Source organism: Cetorhinus maximus, chromosome 12 (genome assembly GCF_964194155.1).
Source record: "Cetorhinus maximus chromosome 12, sCetMax3.hap1.1, whole genome shotgun sequence".
In the NCBI taxonomy this organism is placed as follows: Eukaryota; Metazoa; Chordata; class Chondrichthyes; order Lamniformes; family Cetorhinidae; genus Cetorhinus; species Cetorhinus maximus.
In genome coordinates this window covers 98,132,057-98,153,649 of record NC_135890.1, presented here as the reverse complement: position 1 = coordinate 98,153,649, position 21,593 = coordinate 98,132,057, and the positions used below count along the sequence as shown (strand labels likewise).

The 21,593-nt window shown below is 45.1% G+C and overlaps 1 protein-coding gene across 3 annotated transcripts; it reads left to right on the top strand.

Annotated features, from left to right (window-relative positions):
• Positions 1-267: 267 nt before the first annotated feature.
• LOC144687744 (sesquipedalian-1-like) lies at positions 268-21,512 on the top strand. 3 transcript variants are annotated; one of them, XM_078554215.1, is made up of 3 exons: positions 14,836-14,903; positions 17,048-17,117; positions 19,458-21,512. In XM_078554215.1, exon 3 carries the CDS (start codon positions 19,468-19,470, stop codon positions 20,356-20,358), a length of 891 nt encoding a protein of 296 aa, XP_078410341.1. In that variant the 5' UTR covers positions 14,836-14,903; positions 17,048-17,117; positions 19,458-19,467; the 3' UTR covers positions 20,359-21,512. The 3 variants fall into 3 exon arrangements, with proteins under 3 accessions (XP_078410342.1, XP_078410341.1, XP_078410340.1); XM_078554216.1 differs by lacking the exons at positions 14,836-14,903; positions 17,048-17,117 and adding an exon at positions 268-330; XM_078554214.1 differs by lacking the exon at positions 17,048-17,117.
• The last annotated feature ends 81 nt before the right edge of the window (positions 21,513-21,593 follow it).

Here is a 21,593-nt window from a genome sequence, read left to right as displayed (position 1 = left end):
ACGTCGTTTCACCAGTTGGGTATATTTTGGAGTTTGCGGAGAGGCTGAATCGAAGCTTTGAATCTGTTGTCCAACAGTGGCCTCTGCACACAGGGTCCAGCTGCTGGCTTTTGGTGGAAACTCTTAACACGGCAATGACGAATTCATTTTCTTATCTGTGGCTTCTTCCTAGTGAAAGAGAAATTGGAAGAGGCTCGGCAGAACCGACCAAAGTCGACATTGAGAATGAGCGGCTTCTCCAGACTTGGCGCAGTGACTGAAGTTTGTAACTTCTAGCCCAGCTTTCCAAAATAAAACCTCTCATTTCTTAAAGTTGCACTTCGGGAGGCAGTAAGTAGCATAGACAACTTCTTAAAGTGTTCACGGATTTGACAGTTCATATCCATATATATATATATATATGGGCAAACGTGATAAGCGGGGCAGCATCACACATACATTATTTACAGTCCTGAACAGACGCGATGGGCCGAAGGGCCTCCTCTGCTGTAAACTGTACTTTAATTGACACGTGCAAGAATTTTATTTTCTAACGGAAAATAAATATGCATAAGCTCTTCAAACATGTTATAAGATTGGAAGGGCGTATTTATAAAATTATTTTATGCCGTTTATATAATATAAATGGTATAATTAGGGAGGGGGAGGAGTGGGGAAGGGGGAAAGGAGGAGGGAGAAGAGGGAATGGGGGGAGGAGAAGAGGGAATGGGGGGAGGGAGAAGAGGGAATGGGGGGAGGGAGAAGAGGGAATGGGGGAGGGAGAAGAGGGAATGGGGGAAGGAGAAGAGGGAATGGGGGAGGGAGAAGAGGGAATGGGGGAGGGAGAAGAGGGAATGGGGGAGGGAGAAGAGGGAATGGGGGAGGGAGAAGAGGGAATGGGGGAGGGAGAAGAGGGAATGGGGAGGGAGAAGAGGGAATGGGGAGGGAGAAGAGGGAATGAAGGGAGGGAGAAGAGGGAATGGGGGAGGGAGAAGAGGGAATGGGGGAGGGAGAAGAGGGAATGGGGGAGGGAGAAGAGGGAATGGGGGAGGGAGAAGAGGGAATGAAGGGAGGGGGGGGGGGAATGGGGAATGTGGGGAGGGGGGAATGGGGAATGTGGGGGAGGGGGGAATGGGGAATGTGGGGGAGGGGGGAATGGGGAATGTGGGGGAGGGGGGAATGGGGAATGTGGGGGAGGGGGGAATGGGGAATGTGGGGGAGGGGGGAATGGGGAATGTGGGGGAGGGGGAATGTGGGGGAGGGGGAATGGGGAATGTGGGGGAGGGGGGAAGGGGGATTGTGGGGGAAGGGGAGAATGTGGGGGAGGGGGAAGGGGGGAATGTGGGGGAGGGGGAAGGGGAATGTGGGGGAGGGGGAAGGGGGAATGTGGGGGAGGGGGAAGGGGGAATGTGGGGGAGGGGGAAGGGGGAATGTGGGGGAGGGGGGAAGGGGGAATGTGGGGGAGGGGGGAATGTGGGGGAGGGGGGAAGGGGGAATGTGGGGGAGGGGGGAAGGGGGAATGTGGGGGAGGGGGGAAGGGGGAATGTGGGGGAGGGGGGAAGGGGGAATGTGGGGGAGGGGGAAGGGGAATGTGGGGGAGGGGGGAAGGGGGAATGTGGGGGGGGGGGGGGGGAAGGGGGAATGTGGGGGAGGGGGGAAGGGGGAATGTGGGGGAGGGGGAAGGGGGAATGTGGGGGAGGGGGAAGGGGGAATGTGGGGGAAGGGGGAAGGGGGAATGTGGGGGAGGGGGGAAGGGGGAATGTGGGGGAGGGGGGAAGGGGGGAATGTGGGGGAGGGGGGAGGGGGAATGTGGGGGAGGGGGGAAGGGGGGAGGGGGAATGTGGGGGGAGGGGGGAAGGGGGGAGGGGGAATGTGGGGGAGGGGGAAGGGGGAATGTGGGGGAGGGGGAAGGGGAATGTGGGGGAGGGGGAATGTGGGAGTGGGGGAGGGAGGGAATGTGGGAGTGGGGGAGGGGAGGGAATGGGGTGAGGGGAGGGGAGGGAATGGAGGGAGGGGAAGGGAGTGGGAGGGAGGGGAGGGATTTGGGACAGGGGGAATGAGGGAATTGGGACAGGAGGGGAATGAGGGAATTGGGAGGGGGGGAGGGAATTGGGAGGGGAGGGGGAGGGGGAGGGAATTGGGAGGGGAGGGGGAGGGAATTGGGAGGGGAGGGGGAGGGAATTGGGAGGGGAGGGGGAGGGAATTGGGAGGGAGGGGGAGGGAATTGGGAGGGGGAGGGGAGGGGGAGGGAATTGGGAGGGGAGGGGGAGGGAATTGGGAGGGGAGGGGGAGGGAATTGGGAGGGGAGGGGGAGGGAATTGGGAGGGGAGGGGGAGGGAATTGGGAGGGGAGGGGGAGGGAATTGGGAGGGAGGGGGAGGGAATTGGGAGGGGAAGGGAAGGGGAGGGAATTGGGAGGGGAGAGAATTGGGAGGGGAGGGGGAGGGAATTGGGAGGGGAGGGGAGGGGGAGGGAATTGGGAGGGGAGGGGGAGGGAATTGGGAGGGGAGGGGGAGGGAATTGGGAGGGGAGGGGGAGGGAATTGGGGAGGGGGAGGGAATTGGGAGGGAAGGGGAGGGGGAGGGAATTGGGAGGGGAGGGGGAGGGAATTGGGAGGGGAGGGGAGGGGGAGGGAATTGGGAGGGGAGGGGGAGGGAATTGGGAGGGGAGGGGGAGGGAATTGGGAGGGGGAGGGGAGGGAATGGGGGCATTGAGAGGGGAGAGGAATGGGGGAGTGGAGGGGAGGGGGAATGGGGGTGAGGGGTGGAATAGGGGGAGGGGGAGGGAAGGAGGGGGAGGGGGAAGAGGGGAGGGAGGGAGGGAGAGGGGTGGGAGGGAGGAAGGGGGAGGGGAGAGAGAGAATGGAGGGAGGGGAATGGAGGGAGGGGAGGGGAGGGGAGGGACAGGAACAGGAATGGAGGGAGGGGAATGGAGGGAGGGGAGAGGATTGGGAGGGGAGGGGAATGGGCGGATGGGAGGGGAGGGGAATGGGGGAGGAGAGGGGAGGGGGAGAATGGGGGGAGGGGAATGGGAGGGGAGCAGGGGTGGGGGAGGGGGGAGTTAATGGAGAGAGAAAAAATGGAGGAGACGGATGGAGGGGATCAGCTGGGTCAGTAATATGGGAAGGAAGAAGGAGGAGGGAGAGGGAGGGAAACAGGTGCAACTGAGAAATGGACAGGGGAGAAGGCGGTGGCAGGTTATGACAGGGAAGACAGGGTTAGGGAGAGGGGACGCCAGAAGTTTGTAGGAAGAAAGGGATTTGGTGAGAAGAAAGGGAAATGGAAGGAAGGGAAGGTGAAAGGGGAGGTGAGGAGAGGATGGAGGGGAATGGGAGGGAAGGAGAGAGATGGAAGGTCAAAGGGACGTGGGAGGGATGGGGAGAAGGAGAGAGGAGAGAGATTTGTGTGGAGAGGGAGGGATGGACTGGATAGAAAGGAATGTCAAAAGAAGGGGAGAGGGAGGGAGGATGGGAACAATAACAGTGAGGAGAAGGTGAGGGGGTGGTGAAGTGAGAGGGAGGGTGAGTTGAGGGGGAAGGTGAGGGGAGGCGAGAGAGGGAGGGAGGATGAGGGGCAGGGAGTGACGATGAAGGGGGAGTTTCATCCAAGTCCGGACAAGCAGTCTGACAACACTCGGTGGAGGGGCGAAAAAGGTGGCATTGAGGTAGCCCAGAGTGTCATCAGCATATGCGTGGAGTTTGATTGTGTCTTCAAATGATGTTGCTGAGTGGCAGTGTGAGAAATGGATAGATCCTTGGGAAACTCCACAGGCAATGTTGCAGAGGTGGGAAGTCATTGGTGGAGGTTCTCCTGCTGCATCATGAAAGGTAACAGTGGAACCAGATGAGGGCAGTTGCTGCCAGCTGAAAAATGGAAGAGAGGTATTAGAGGTGGTCAAAGGTTGCATATAGGTCAACAAGGATGGGGTAGGATCGTGCATCACGATCACATACACAGGGGATATCATTTGTTACTTTTATTAAGGCTGTTTCAGTCCTGTGGGAGGAATGGAAACCCGATTGGAGAGTCCAAAAGAAGAATTTTGAAGTCATAAAACATTCAAGGACTTTGGAGGCTGGCTATGGGTGGTTGTTTGCATGGACAGAGGGATTTTTTTTGAAGACAAGAGTGCTGGTGACAGAAGGGGGCACGGAAACAGCACCTGAGGAGAGAAAACCACTAACAATACCAATAAGCACTGGGGGCCAAGAAGGAAATTGGGCGATTATCAGTTTAGTTAGAATGGAGTCATGAGAGCAGGAAATGGCTCCCATGGACAAGTTGAGCTGGGTACGGGCATGAAGGCAGATAGGAGAGAAACTAGAGAAAGATCTGAGTCCGGAGTGTTTGCCTTTGACTTAATAGAGCAAAGATGGGGAGCATACTGAGGGTAGCAGTCAAGGTTAGAAAGAATAAGGGCTTAACCGGGAACAAGGGCAACAAAGGTACATGCAACTGAACAGAGCAGTAGCTAAAGAAGTACCTTGTGGAACAGAGGGCCAAAGGCTAGACAGTTAGGAGTCTAAAAAAGAAAAGAAAGACTTGTATTTATATAGTGCTTTCACAACCTCAGGACAACCCAAAATTCTTTACAGCCAATGAAGTGCTTTTAGAAGTGCGGTCTCTGTTGTAATGTAGGAAAATGTGGCAGGCAATTTGTGCACAGCTTGCTCCAAAAATCAGCAATGTGATAATGACCATACATCTGTTTTAGTGATGTTGATTGACGGATAAATATTGGCCAGGTCACTGGGAATAACTACCCTACTGTTCTTTGAAATGATGCCATGAGATATTTTATGCCAACCTGAGAGAGCATACAAGACCTTAGAGTAATAACTCATCCAAAAGACTACTCATTCAGAACTACACTGAAGCATCAGCATACATTCCTGTGCTCAGGTGTCCGGAGTGCAGCTTGAACCCACAACCTTCTGACTCAGGGGTCAGAGTGCTGACAGTTTGTTTCTCTTTGATTAATGATGAGGACTTTCACCTTTTCATGTGATAAGAATATTAACCATGACACAACCTATTGTTGTCCAGCTACTTTCAAGATTCTGTTTAGTGAAACATTGAAAGATTGGCTGCAGAATTGTTGGAAAGTTCTTATAAAGTGCATTCTTTATTTCTCTAGGATCTCATCTCTATGGTATTTTTACAGAAAGAAGCAAAGGAATTGGGAATTTAATAATAGTCTCCATAATCACTTTATCTCACATTAGAGATAGGCTTATTTACTGTATATATTTATCAACATTGTAGTATATACAACTAGAATCAAATTCACCCCAATTCCTTTTATACAGATCTCCCTATGTTCCCTCTCAAAATTTCTCTCCAAATACCCTCTCACTTCCTACAATTTTCTTTTTCTACAAGCTGCCCCTTGCTATCATCATTTGCAGTTTCAGTGATGATATAATGTTCTGCCATTCCAATAGATCTTTCGACCTTTCCACTGCCTGTGCTTGATTGCTTGACTGACATCTGAGCCAAAATTTCCTCCAATTAAATTTTGGGTAGACTGAAGCCATTAACTTCTGCTCCTGCACCACACTCCATCAGTAGTCACCTCACTTCTTGGCCAGTATCAGGCTGAACCAGACTGTTTGCAACCTCGGCATTCTATTTGATCCTGAGCTGCCTGTATTCTAATGCAGCAAGTTCATCCATCATCTCTTGTGCTCACTGATACACATTGGATCCAGTAACACACTTTTTCAAAAATCATCTTTGTTTTCAACTCCCTCCAAGACTTCACTTCTATCTATGTAATCTTCTCAAGCCCTAAAATCCTTTGAGAACTTTGCATTCCTCAAGCTCTGTCCTCTTATACATCCCCCACTTCCTTTGCTTCGCCACTGGCTATCATGCCTCAGTTGGCTAGGCCCTAAGATCTGGTATTTCCTCCCTAAACCTGTCCAATGCTCTATACTCCCTTAAGATGCTTCTTAAAAACTTAGCTCTTTGATCAAGCTTTTAGTCACCTGTCCCAATATCTCCTTCTTTGTCTTGGTGTCAATTTTTGTCTGGTTGAGCTCCTGTGAAGTGCCTTTGTACATTTTACTACATTAAACGTGCTATATAAATGCAAGTTGTGATTTTATATCTGTAATTTCAATTTTTCCACCACTGTATCCCACTATTTTAGGACCATGTCATGTCTTGAAACATGCTAGTGCAGAAGTACAAAAAGATCAAATACATCTCTAGATATGCTATGACAAAATGTACCATTACATGAAATCTTGCTGAAACCCAAACTGAATAAAATTTACTCCACAACATTAAAGTTACTTTCTAAAATAGGAGTTCTCACTGTACCACAAAAGACAGAAGTTTATATTTAAAATATTCCTTGAAAATTAAATACAAAATTACCAAGAAAATAAGGCTTTCAAATAAGCTTCACAATTTTGCAGGAATACATACCAGAAGATAAGTTGCATCCCACAAGCAAATTCTTTCAATTCAGAGGCAGAATGGAAGATAAATAACACTTCTGATATACACCTATTGATATATTTTTCTAGACAGTGCAGTTTTCCACTGTCTATTCTATTTTTACTCAAAGAGTTGGGCTGAGCTGGATTTAAGACTTTAATGTAATTACCGTCGATGCTATTCTGCAACTTACCAGAAGGAAGTGTGAAATCCTTGTGACTTTAAGGAAGATAAACACATCTTTTGCAGCTTTTCTTTTTTCATGCTTGATGAGAACTGGCAAATCTCACTCAACTGAGATAGGTGGAATGACCTTTACCATGCAGTGGGCCTATGATTAGCAGTCTATTTAGTTTCTATCTCAGCTGGATTTTCAGCTGTGGAGTGGAATGCAAACTCTTCTCCTCAGTGAAGGAAGAAAAATTGTACTTCCCAGGAGATTCAAAGCTGCTAGTCTTGGCTATGGGTAAACTTGTAGGGTCAAGATGAAATTAATGAACATTTAGAAAGGCACCAGCTAATTAGTGACAGTCGGTATGCATTTGTAATACACACATGGCTCTAAAATATAAGCTTAAGGTACCTGATATTAAAAGGACTGTGACATTGTGGATTTTGCAATAGCTAAAGGACGGAAGACAAAGAGGAGTAAATGGCTATTTTTTCAGAATGGCTAACTGCATCAACCATCACCTCCAGGACAAGCCCGTGCATTAGGGGACAGCCTTTCCACATCTTCCATCCATTCTGCAGGTTTTTTGCTCCTTGGCACTGGATTGTATGCTACAATCATTGCTGCCATTGTGAGACCTGCTAGGCTCCCTTTAGATAGAGATCCTTCCTTGCTTGGTTCAGTGTGTCATCCGTCCCACTCTCCCTGCTTGGTCAGGAAACCCAGAGGCAGAATGATAATCACATTGCTGTGGGAAAGAGCAATGGCAAGGTGCACAAATTAGTAAATCCAGTTCACCACCTGAAAACTGAAAAGGATCCTGCAGTTCTGGTAGGGACTAATTTCACAAGATATCGCTCATTATTTCCACTGGCTGGCAAATCCGTTATAAAGGGGAATAATCAAAATTAAAAATAACTTGAGGAGGAATTCACTTTTCTCAGAGGTCATTATCACATACGATTAGAGACAGATACTATAATATAATTGGAAAGGAAATTGGAAATGTGTTTGAAAAGAAATAAACTATGTAAGTAGAGAGAGAAAGGGCAAGGCAGCAGATTGCTGCAACAAATTCTCAAAGCTGACACTAAAAAGAAACAGGACATTTTTTGCGGAAAGCTTGAATGAGACCAAGATCCAAAACAACTCTTTAGTCAGATCTGCAGAGCTAGAGGAATGAACCAGTGCAAAAACATATCAACACTGCATTCTCTGGGCTAAAGTGATGAAAGATTCAGAAAAAGCACAGTTCTCAAAGAACAGCTTTACACTATTGGTACCGAACCAAATCACAAGTATTTGGCAATAGCTGGGGAAAGGAAGTGGATAATTACATTCACACACAAGCAGAATTGTTCCAACTTTTGAGCACAGTCCCTGCAAGTAATGGAAAAGATGATGCACCAAAGAGTGCTTCCTGCTGTTGGGCTCGGGTTGAGACTTAGAAATATGTGAGAAAATGCTTGGGAAGGGACAGCATTAATCTTCTGGTTAGCCCAGCACCGAGCAAGGCAATGAGTCTTCATTAAGCTCCGGTCTTCACTAAGTCATGAGTGCTGGGCTACTTCCCAAGATGCTGGAAATCAACTGTGATGACAATGGTCCACAAATCAAGCGAAAACAGTATTTAGTGACTTCAGCAATTACCAGCCTATCAACTTGTTAAGCTGTCTGATAAAGCTGATGGAGTCAGTTATCACATACTGCTTTTGACATCAACTTGATGGTAGTGAGTTCTTTAACTCAAACCAATCAGGATTCTGTTAAACCTCAAAAAGAGCTGTTCTCTCAAAAAGAAGCAAACACACAGAACAGGAAGTGAGGAATGAGATGCTGTGGAAACCAATGCACAGCAGATTTCCTGGGCATAACTTTCCAGGAGGAGTATGGCTTGGAGAAAGCACATTGACAACATCACTGCCAGTACATCAGCCAGGTTGGGATAATTTGCAAGTACTCTATGGGAAGATGTACATATTCAACCCCTCAATTTTTCTTCCTTCACTGAGGAGAAGTGATTGCATTCCACTCCACAGCTGCAAGTCCAGATGAGATAGACACTAAATAGGCTGCACGTCATAGGCCCACTGCATGGACTTCCCTCAGACTATACAAAGCCTACATCTGTCCAATCCGGGAATATGGCCATCTAGCCTGGAGCAGTGAGTCAACCTACAAGAGAGGCTACAAACAGTCCAGATCAGGCAATAAAAGCAACATATTTCCTAACATACATTGAGATAAATTATGAACATAAATAATGGAAAAATAGGTTTCTAAGACTTGAGCAGAAATGCAAATTCCAGAATATGCAAAACAAAAAGAGTTATGAACCTTGGCCCATTCGTGGCACGCTGCAAACGTTACTACTAAATGTTGAAAAGATCCATCATTAGGCACATATGCTCTAACAGTGTTGGTGGCAGAGATAAAGCAGATGGTGGACATAATCAGGTGGAAGAAGAGGTTTCAGGAGAGCAGAGGAAACCAAATCAGAAGAGAGTGTCTGGATTTTTAGTGCACTATAGGTATTGATGTAAAAGGGGAAGCACATACAGTGTTGGTGACATTTAAGTCATGACTTTGCATTTTTATTTAATTTCACAAATCACATGAATTTTCTTAACAAGAGGCTGCAGGGACTTTTCAGACTGTGGCAGAGCTGTTCACCACATAGAGCTGATGAAAGTAAATTTTTTAAATTTAAAAGCTAGCTGTCTAGTGGCCAACAATCACATTTCCCCACATGTGCTGCCATTCAAAGGGAATTACAAAGGTCTGTTAATTGTGGCTTATGCACTCCAAGGGTGAGGTATGTGGCATGTGTGTTTGGCAGTCTTTTCCAAGACTTCCATGTCAGACTGGCAGAGCTCAAGACCTCGCACCATATTCCATTCACCCATCACCCTATCCTTGCTGACCTACATAGGCTTCCAGTCTGGCAACACCTCAATTTTAAAATTCACATCCTTGTTTTAAAAATTTTCCATGGCTTTACCCCCTCCATATTTCTGTAACCTTCTCCAGCCCTCCAAGCCTTCGAGAACTTAGCGTCTCTCACATCACTGATTTTAATCACTCTCCTATTGCCTGTTGTGCTTTCAGCTACTTTGACCCTAAGATCTGGAATTCCCTCCCTAAACCTCTCTGTCTTTCTACCCCTCTCTCCTTCTTTAAGATGCTCCTTAAACTCTTTGACCAAACCTTTGGTTATTTTTCCTGATATTGCCTTCTGAGGCTCAGCATCAAAGTTTGATTGATAATGCTGTTGTGAATTGCTTTGGGACATTTTGCTATGTTAAAAGTGCTATATAAATGCGAGTTTTTGTATTTGGAAATCCTGGGCCCCGAATAGCCAGTTGTGCAGGTGCTTGTCATTTCAGGGAGTTTATGACATGCCTCCCACAAGGTAATTATCTCCCTATAACAGGAGATCCTGCTTATCTGGTTCACATAGGACCTAGTGTAACTTTGGAAGTGAGTAGGCTGGGTGAGCTGAATTGTACCAGTATTCAGATGGCGCAAGTAAGCATGTTAAACACATTCTGATTGGCTTCCTGCCAGCGACACAAATGACAGGGGTCAGGTGGTAGGCCTGGGCAGTCTGTGGCAAGTAAGCACCAGATTTTCAGTTGCATGAAGCAAGCATGCCCCAGATATATGAGTTTGTGCTCATCTGCTTGACACTTCATACTTATGCAGGATAATGCACAGGAGGGGCATCAGCAGGCATGAATTTTGTAGCACCTTTCACTGTTAACTTTGAAAGTGCCACACTAGAGATTCAAATGGAAGTGATTGATCTCCAACTGAACAGCAAGTTCAATGTGGTGGGTGAGCCAGCATTCTAAAAGTATCATCAGGGGAAACGTAGAAAATAGGAGCAGGAGTAGGTCATTCGGCCCCTCAAGCTTGCTCCGCTATTCAATGCTGATCCTCTACCTCAATGCCGTACTCCCGCGCTCTCCCCAAACCCCTTGACACCTTTAGAGTCCAAAATCTAGCTATTTCCTTCTTAAATATATTCAGTGACTTGGTCTGCACTGCCTTCTGTGGTAGAGAATTCCATAGGTTCACCACCTTCTGAGTGAAGACGTTTCTCCTCATCTCAGTCCTAAATGGTCCACCCCGTATCCTGAGACTGTGACCCCTTGTTCTAGATGCCCCCCAGTCAGAGGAAACATCACCCCTGCATAAGGTCTGTCCAACCCTGTCAGAATTTTATACATTTCAATGAGATCCCCTCTCATTCTTCTAAACTCCAGTGAACACAGGCCTAGTCAGCCCAATCTCTCCTCATACGTCAATCCTGCCATCCCAGGAATCAGTCTGGTGAACCTTTGCTACAGTAATGAAATTACAGCGTGGAGTCAATTGCAGGAAGCCGGCCGCCCCCGCCCAACGAGGGAAAAATTCTGGCCCAGGTGTGGTCTCACCAAGGCCCTGTACAGCTGCAGTGAGACATCCTTGCTCCTGTACTCAAGTCCTCTAGCAATGAAAGCCAACATACAATTTGCCTTCTTAACTGCTTGCTGCACCTGCATGCTTGCTTTCAGTGATTTAGTGGAGTTTGGAAGTTTGCGGTGACCTGCCTGGCTGGCACATGTAGTCATTATTTGGCAAATGGGGACAAGCATTTTCGCAAATGTATGTGGAGAAGTCCTACTTCTGCTCACTAATGAACATCTTCAGGATTTCCTTTTACCAATCTAGAGCGAAACTGGAACCATGAATGAAAGGGCTGCAACAGTGGAATCAAGCCCAGATCTTGCAATGAGGGTGTGACGGATACTGTTGTGCAACAAATGGTTATGCGTGAAAGAAAGCATGAAAATCTTTTTAGAAGAGTAAGTGATTGAGTCAGACATGATGTTTAATCAAAATTCCATCTTACCCCAAAACATTTTAATCATGTGTGCCCCCTTGCAACCTCTGCTGTATGTGATACAAAATAAATCTCAGAAGGTGGCTAAATGTGCTGATAATTGAAAGACACAGCATCAGGAAATTAAAAGGTTGAGTCAATCCAAACCGGAAGGGAAAACAACAGAGGTTAAATGCCACTGATTTGGGAGATGCCAGAAGGAAAGCAGGAGGTACAGCTGAGGCCTTGAAATCACAGTTTAATCAGAGGGCTGTAGAATGTCTATGACACGAGGAGTTACTGTTCTGGAGAGTGCAGTGGGTCAAAGTCTCATGCACTTTACTACAGAATGAAAGAGGAACGAAATGTGTGCTATAGACGTTTGACAGCTCTATATGCGTGACAGAGTACAACTTGAAGCAGTGAAATAAAAATGTCAGATTAATCAGGGTAAGGTGATATAGCTTTAAGAAATTGTTTACCTTAATTGCCTTTAATCGTGAATGTTTCTCAGCCAGTAAAGATAAAAGGCAGGAAATAGTTCTAATTAAAGGCAATTTCCTAAAGCTATCGCACCTTGCTGTGGTTATTCTGACACTTCACTTCTTAAAGTGGTACCTCTGGCATAGATGTAGAGCTCTCAAATGTCTGTGACTCACTTATCATCCCTTCTTCCTCTGTTATGATTTATAATAGTTCTGAGTTTTTAAAGGTAAGTGTTTTATGTCTGTATGCCACCTTTTTATGTTCTCATCAGTTTCTCTCAGGTCACAAACTTATGGCCAAGAAAGCTTAGTGTTTTATACGATAATCACTAATGGTTTTTGTGTTTCTGTTTTTTCAGGGGTCAGTGTTTTTAGCTTTTGTTCTAGTTGTGCCAAAATGTATTTTTTATTAGCATTCCATAGGCAGAAAGTAGCCTCATCAATAGGACCCAAGGCTTTTCCATTTGAATAAGGTGACAAGTGTTTGAGCACTTTAGGTGTGTTATTGTGCATAAACACTAATTTCAACATTTTTCAATGGAGGAGGTATAATTTTAATTGAAAAAAATAAAAAATCCTAACTTCAACAGCAGGAGTTAACCCAAGACTAGTTTAGTACCTAATTCAACTTTCACTCCTTGCTCAAGGATGGGTCTAGTCTTAGTCTAGTCAAGGGCCTTGGTGAGACCACACCTGGGCCAGAATTTTTCCCTCTTTGGGCGGGGGCAGTCGGCTTCCTGCAATTGACTCCGCGCTGTAATTCCATTACTTGCCATAAAGGGAGTGCAGCAAAGGTTCACCAGACTGATTCCTGGGATGGCAGGATTGTCATATGAGGAGAGATTGGGCTGACTAGGCCTGTGTTCACTGGAGTTTAGAAGAATGAGAGGGGATCTCATTGAAATGTATAAAATTCTGACAGGGTCAGTTCAGCAACACATTACTGTACATGGTAAAGACAATGAACTCTAATGGGATAGGAGAAGGAAAATAATCCCGCTGCATGTCTGATGTCATCATACCAACAGCTGACCTTGTAAAGTATTTTTTAAAAGAATAGCCTCAAATCAATTTCAGCAGTGTAGAACATTGTGTTTGTAACTTAAAGGTGTTAAATACAAAAAGTCCTGAGATATAATATTTTTTTAAAATTTTGATCTAAAGGAAATATTTGATCGGTGACCAAAAGTTTGGTCAAAGAGGCAAATTTGGAGGGAGGATCTTAAGAGGGGAAAGAAGGAGGTGGAAAAGCCGAGGTTTAGGAGGGAATTTAGGGTGGCCGAAACTCCAGGATTTAAAAGACTAATTCTCCCTCTCACTGTTGCGAGTAACTCAGGAGAAAAATCATCAGGGCATTGAAAACTGTTTTGTGTTCATTTCTTTGACCACTTTAGTTTATTTGTTAGTTAAAAAATGGAGATGGCATAAAGGGCTGTTTCACTGGCAGGGAGGCCATGTCCAAATGCAGCAAGACCTAGACAATATCCAGGCTTCAGCTGACAAGTGGCAGCAAATACTTGGGAACACTGCCTGGAAGTTCCCCTCCAAGCCACTCATCATCCTGACTTGGAAATATATCGCCGTTCCTTCACTGTCGCTGGGTCAAAATCCTGGAACTCCCTCCCTAACAGCACTGTGGGTGTATCTACACCATGTGGCCTGTACGGTTCAAGAAGGCAGCTCACCACCACCTTCTCAAAGGCAATTGGTGATGGGCAATAAATGCTGGCCTAGCCAGCAACACCCACATGCTGTAAATGAATTTTGAAAAATCTCCAGGAATACCTAATGGAGTTGGCAACCCTAAAGAAGTTTCAGACCAGAAAACAGACTGCCAAAGGCATAACTGCCAATGGTGGAAGCAAAGGATGCCAAAGGAATGCAATTTGTGGGGGGTATAGTAGGATTGATGGAGATTACAATGAGAAATATGGCATTTTTTTAATTTGCTCTTGGGGTGTGAGCATCACTGGCAAGGCCAACATTTGTTGCCTATCTCTAATGGGCCTTGAGAAGGTGGTGGTGAGCAGGCTTCTTGAACTGCTTTAGTCCATGTGTAGGCACAGCCAAAATACTTTGTGTGCTGGTTTGATACAACTGAGTGGCTTGCTAGGCCCATTCAGAGGGCAGTGAAGAGTTCATCATATTGCTTTGGATCTGGAGTCGCGTGTAGGCCAGACCGGGTAAGGATGGCAGATTTCCTCCCTGAAGGACATTAATTGAGCAGGGTGACCAACTTATCCCGGATTTTCCGGCACTGTCCCATAATTTGTCCTTTTGTCCCAGGTCAGGCCATCTCAGGACATGCACGTCCTGGATCTCCAGCACCCACATCCACCCCCCCACCCCCCAAAATCCATCCCCGGCCAAACTCTCAGACCTTCAACACCCACCACGAGTGGGCGGATAAGTCCATTGAACTTGAGGGAAGCAAGTCATCCACAATCCCGAGGGGCTGCCTAAGAAGAAGCTTGCCAGGCGCAAAACTGGCTGCCATTATTTCCTGCAATAATCCAGAGGTGATCGCTCTGTAAGTGAGCCAGATTGGGGAGGGGGGGGGGTGGGGTTTCCAACAATCCTGGTGGTCATTATTAAGGAGAGTAGCATTTTATTCCAGATTTATTAATTGAATTGAAATCTCCCTAGCTACATTTGAACTAATTTCCGGATTAGTCAGGTCTTCTGGATTGGGGGGGGGGGGTGTAGGGGGAACACTATTTAAAACAGAAGATTGAGGTTGGGTATAATAATACCATTTGTGAACACACATGAGAGAGGCTTCCCCAGGAAAGAACATGACTTGGCACAGAAACTGCTGAATGAACAAGAGCCATCCTGGCTGGGCCGTGACGTCACGCGTTTTTTTGGTGTGGACTATCCTTAAACGTCAAAGGAAAAAGGGGAGAGAAAAAAAAACATGATGAGGGCGAGCGGGGGCCTGAGAGAGTCGAGGCAGTGAGTAAAAAAAAAGACACACGCACTCTCTCTCTCTCTCTCTCTCATATATATATTCCTTACAGACTATTAGAGTGGCAGTTTGATAAGAGCCGACGGTGAAACTCTTTTTGTTTTTCTCTCTCTCTCTCGACGACTTTTTTTTTACCTGTTTTTTTTAATTCTTTATTGTCCCGGAACCGAGGCCTTGGTAAACTAAAGGGGGGAAAAAAAAAACCTCGAACCGTCCGTGTGGGCGATTATTAAGACCACTTTAAACAGATATTCCACATTTCGGAAGAAATGCCGGCGGTTTAACGTCTGCTGCAGGTTTGGGCGGTTAACCCTCCGGCCGCCGGGTCTTTTTCAAAACAAAAACCGTTTTCCTTTCGCCCGGTTGGTCTCGCGCCCCCCCCCCAGCCACCCGGCAACGCGCATGCGCGCCGACTCCCAGCCCCTGTCCTTGGGGATGGAAGGTTTTTTATTGTGTGTTCGAGTGAAACATCTGGATCAGGCTCTGTGTGAAGGCGAGGGGCTCCCACCGCTGCTGCTGAACGGCCTCTCATGGCCACTCTGCAAAAGTACATTTTGTTTTCGAGTAATACATGCACAAGCCACGATTCTGGCCTGGGGCACTTCACATCTGCTGATCAGGGTTTAATTTAATAGGAAAGAAAAACTTTGGCTTCTGTGGCACCTTTTCGCGACTTGGGGTGGGGGGGGTGAGGGGCACACCCCTGAGCGCTCCACAGCCAGTGAAATACTTTTCGGAGCGTCAACGCTTGCAGGAAATAATGGCAGCCAGTTTTGCGCCTGGCAAGCTTCTTCTTCTTAGGCAGCCCCCTCGGGGATTGCGGATGACTCGCTTCCCTCGGGTTCGATGGGACTTATCCGGCCATCTTGGATGCCGGCGTGTGTGTGATCTGCACACGCCTCATCCGCCACGTTGCAGGACAGGTGGGGCTTGAAGGTTCAGGCGGATGAGGCGTTTGGAGGTTTGTGCGCTCTCTGATGCCTCGGACTTTGCCTCTGCATGCTCCCGACAAAGCCTCTCGGTATGTTCGGTGCCTTCCTGAATAAACCACCTTCTCCGTTTTGATTGGTCACAAGCTCGGGACACCCTTGTGTGGGTGCGGATGCCTGATCTCTTTAGGGATGCTTTGAGGACATTCGTAAAGCGTTGCCACGGTCCTGAGCGTCTCCTGCTACGAATTCCGAAGAGAATAGTTGTTTTGGGAGTCAGGTGTCGGGCATACGAACAGCATGTCCCATCCCGCGAGCTGGTTTTGAGTGATTAGGGCCTCAATACTGGGCTTGTTAGCTTGGGAAAGGAAGCTGCTTTTGGATCATCTTTCTTGCCACAGGATTTGGAAGATCTTACAAAGGCACCGCCGATGGCACTTCTCCAGTACTTTTGAGGCATCCGCTGCAGGTTGTCCAAGTCTCCAAAGTATATAGGAACACGGCGATCACTGCTGCCCAGTAAACCATGACCTTAGTCTCGGGTTTGAGATCCTGGTCCTCAGCTATTCTTTTCCTCAACACCGGCACATTGGTGGTGGTGAAACAGAAATATGATAACGACCCAGATAAACGGTTTTGTGATGTTGAGGGATAAATGTTAATTCTGTTGCTCTTCTTTGAAACAATGCCATGGGATCTTTTACACCTACTTGAGGGCGGATGGGCCTCAGTTTATGCTGGGACACAGTTCACAAAGATAACATTAAATGTTGAAAACTTGAAGCAAAACCCAGAAGTTCTGGAAACAATCAGCTAGGCAGGCAGGTCACTAACAAGTTAATGTTTGAGTTCTGAATGCCTCAACAGAACTGTAAGATATTTGTCCCCTTGTTCCTTTTTAATTATTGTTCATAATGTAATATCTTCGGGTTCTGATAGCATAAATACTTGAAACTTGTCCAATCTTTTTGCAGGTTGGCTGGGCAACTGAATGTTTCCAACATTCTCTATTTTTGTTTCAGAGAAATACTCTTGTTACTCTTTAGTGTGATGTACAAAGGGTTTTTCTACTTGACTAGGGATGAGTAAGAGGAAATTTAATTGAAGTTTTAATATTATGAAGTGTTTAGTAGACTGGATAAAAACCCTGTTTGGGGAGTTGTGACAAGGAGCTCCATTAAATTTAAAATAATCACTAACAGAATGACGAGAGAGAGGTTGGAAGGGATTTCTTCACACAGGTAGTTGATGGAGTCCCACAGAACGATTGAGGTAGCAACCATATCATCTTTTAAGGGAAAATTAGATAAATATTTGAGGCAAAGGAAGAAACATTGGTTATGGGGAGAGTGCAGGTCAGTGGAATTAGTTATGGATTGTTTCAACAAAGAAGTGATGGGTCAAATGTCCTCTTTCTGTGTTACGATGTTCTATATCTCTTCAAACAAGCTTTAAATGTCAAAAGATATGTTGACTATAATTTCTTGGATATTCAGAGGAATCTCTAGTGGTACTTACAAAATAAGGGTTTTACACACAAGGCTGAACATATCATTCCATTTTCTTGCAAGCCCTCCTTTGTCAAACTGTGTCCTTGCCCTGCACTGAAACCAGTATCTCTCTCACCTCTTTGATGTTGGTAGGGAGCCTGGGCCATGGTTATTTTGGGACATGTTCAGGATTGACAGTATTCAGGATCTATCACTAAGAAACAGCATTTACTGCCCCCCCCCCCCCCCCAGAGAGGGTCTGGAGTCTGGAGCTATTGAAGCTGAATGAAGATCAAAGTGAGAAATAACTGAAGCAAGGCAAGGAGTTTGATTTCCATTTAAAAATAGGTACAGAACCAAAGAGTGACAAAATTGTTTCTTCTTCTCCCAATTTTATACCCTTGGGCTAAATCCACAGAACAGCTGTCATCTTAATAAAATTTGTTTTCATTATTGACAGAGTTAGTATCAATGATTATTAATTTCAAACCCTGCTCTTTCCTCGCAGTTCTGTAATTTCTTTCCCTTCAAGTATTTATCCATTTCTTTTTTCATTGTTACTGTTGAATTCACCACTCTTTCAGGAGTGCATTCCAGATTACAACAACTCTGCACATTAAAAAAAAAAGTTTCCTCATGGAAATCATAGAATAGTTACAGCACAAAAGGAGGCCATTGGCCATCATGTCTGTGCCAGCTCTCTGAAGGAGCAATTCACCTAGTGTCACTCCCCTGCCTTCTCGTAACCCTACACATTCTTCCTTTTTCAGTTAGTAATCCATTTCCTTCTTGAATGCTTCGATTAAACCTGTCTCCACCACACGCTCAGGCAATGTGTTCCAGATCCTAATCACTCACTGTGAGAAGTTTTTTTTCATATCGCCATTGCTTTTGCCAATTACCTTAAACCTCTCGTTCTCGATCCTTCAACCAATGGGAACATTTTCTCCTTATCTACTCTGTCCAGACCCTTCATGATTTTGAATATCTCTTATCAAATCTCTTCTCAATCTTCTCTTCTCCAAGGAAAGCATTCCCAAATTCTCCAATCTATCTATGTAACTAAAGTTCCTCATCTTTGGAACCAACTTGTGAATATTTTCTACCCCCTCCCTAATTCCTAGAGTGTGGTGCCCAGTAGCTTCTGGTTCTTTTGCCAATCTCCTTAAATCTGTGGAATCTGATTACTGACCTGTGTGTGAGACTGGAAACAGTTTCTCCTTATTTACTGTATCAAAACCTCTGATTTTGCATCTCTTCCCCCTTTTAAATTCACTGCCCTAATATAACTCCTGTTGATATGCCACAACAATATATAATGTTGAAAATTGCATTATTAAAGTATAGAAAATATCCTTGTAACAATGACTTGCAACACTTAACACATTAAGATAAATGGCCTAATACCCACATTAAAATAGTGGACAGAATGTTAAGAACACATTAAGGAATTCCCCAATCACAATTTCTAACCCATTTCCCTGCAACCACTGCTCCCCATTGAAAATAAAGATCATGAATGTAACCATGAAATGTTTTACTACCAATATTGTCAATAGTAATTTCAAGCTTAGAAGCATTTCCTCTTTTCCAATTTGGGAACATTACAATTGACAGTAGTTGTGACCCCGCTATTTTCCATTCTTTAAATTAAAGCTACATCTCACTCTTTTTAAGGATTTGAGTAATATCTAGAGCCCTTAAGCCTCCATGTGACACTTTGACATAAACAGTTCCACCTTTCATATTTCATGCCATTCATAGATTACAAAGTAGTTAGAATTTACTGAGTATATCTGCATGTGCATCCTTTTGTGTAGATATTGCCTGGGTACCTCCATACTATCTGTACCCTGGTATGTTCTTTTAAGCTATTTCCCAGCATATTTAACACAACACATCAATTACAAGGAGGATTTATTTCCTCCTGCATGAGATGGGAGTGCTCTATTTGTTTGCATTGTTACTGGTGCCTGATAGGCAAATCTTGCCACTGAAATGTAACCAAATCTGCATGTCAGTTAAGGCTGAGCTTTGCATTTCATGGTGATTCTGTAACTATTATGTCAGAATTACTGTATCCTTTGTTTCAGATGTCCTTTGATTTTTTTTTTGATTGTAGAAATTAAAGCATGAAGTTAAATGAACGAAGCGTGGCATACTATGCCACCTGTGACTCTCCTACTGACAAGACTGGATACTTGCATAAGAAGGGAGAGCGAAACACTGCTTATCACAAGCGCTGGTTTGTTTTGAAGGGTAATCTGTTTTTTTACTTTGAAGAAAAGGACAGTAGAGACCCAATTGGAGTAATCATACTTGAGGGATGTACTGTGGAGCTGTGTGAATCTTCAGAGGATTATGCCTTTGCAATCAAGTTTGACAGTGTTAAATCACGGACATATAAAATGGCTGCTGAGAGCCAGGGAGAAATGGAGTCCTGGGTTAAAGCTTTATCTCGTGCAAGCTTTGACTATATGAGAATTGTTGTGAAGGAGCTTGAAAAGCAATTGGAAGATATGCAGCAAAATAGATCCAGCGGTCACAAAAGCCAGAGAAAACCACTACTGCGAAAGCACGCAATCAGTCCTCATAGTACATCAGTAATCTCTCATAATTCCTCTGTATCTCATAGGACTCCTGTTAAGGAGAATGGCTATGTCCCCTGGAATGCTACACCAGATCAAACTATTGATACTGAATTTAATTGCAAAGCACATGCTGTTAATGATAATAGTGATAGCTCAAGATGTTTCTCAGACCAGGCACCTGAAAGACCCCTACATACGCAACGCTTGCCACCACCTCTTCCCCCTCGGAGGAGACCAGGAACAGGAGGGGTAACATCCGTGATTGGTGGTCTGGTGCTCACCCAAGATAACAACACAGCAGCGGGGACGTTCAACTTTACCAGGCTACATGAATGGTTTGGTAGAGATATAATACAGCTGCGAAGACGATGGCAAGAGAACAAGTTTAGAAAGGATGATGGATCACAACTGGATCAAATGTTTTTTAATTAATAATCGCATCTTGCGCAGCTCCTTTTAAAAGGACAACTTCATGCTCCAGTTTTAACCTTAATCCTGTCTCCTTTACCTCCACATTCTAATCCAGTAGATGATTTCTAGGAAATATACAAATGGTATATAAAACCTCAGTTTTCATTTGTTTTATAATCTGGCTGGATCCAGCAAAGGAAGTACTTACTTTATAATGGGCATTGGGGAGTGCCATGTATCATTTGCTTTTTGTTTCCTTCTATTTTAGCTTTACTGTTACTGGCGGAGAAATTTAAAGTTAACATGTAACTTAAAAAAAAATGCAATCGGGTCTTTCCTTATGGCCTAATGAGTAAAAGCACCAACTTGGTGTAAAACTATGGCTGGAGGTCTTAAGTTTAGCGTCTGGTAATTTCTCATCTTAGCCAGAACAGTTTTTTATATGCTACAGTTGGCCTTGGCCAACTAAGGGGTTTGAAGGGGGGGTAGGGCGTGGTGGGGGTGGAAATCAGCCCAGGCTTCCCACACCTTGTTAGAATTTAGTGACTCCCACTGGCTCATGCATTTGAAGAATTGGACTCTGTTGTGATGCCCACTCATTTGGGAATAGCCTGCCAACTTGCACCATGTAGGTTTCCACAAGAACAGTGGCCACTTTGGGCTACTGGTACCTGTGGAACTGGACCTCAGCAGCTTCAGGAGGGAAAGGAAAAGGAGGTAAACAAATCAGAACATTCTCAGCTTTGTGATGGTACTATCAGATATAGTTTTTTTTGAATAATTGGTACTTTTCCCCAAGTTGATACAGGAACCCATCACTCCAGTACTACTTGTCTATTTTCTGGCATCCGCCATTAAAGACTTTGGGTTAATGACTTGAACTAGAATAACAGACATTTTACAAGCAGCTGGTTTACAAAACACTAAAGTAACTAATTCACATTGTCATTATGAAAATCTAGTGACTACAAAGGATACAAGCAGGCAGTATACAAAACACTAACTTAAATGACTAGTGCCCATTATCATAATGATAATCTAGTGACTACCAAGGATATCCAATAGTACAATATTTTTATTTCTGTGCCCTGTTTAAAGGGAAAAGATAAGCATGAGCTGCATTGTCAAATACCAAAATGATTGAAGGCATATATAAATAAAGGAATGCATATTTATTCTTTTGGAATTAATTTGGTTAGTAAATACAGTATTTATAAACTGTACAACTGCTCTGTACAGTTCCCAGGGGCTTACTC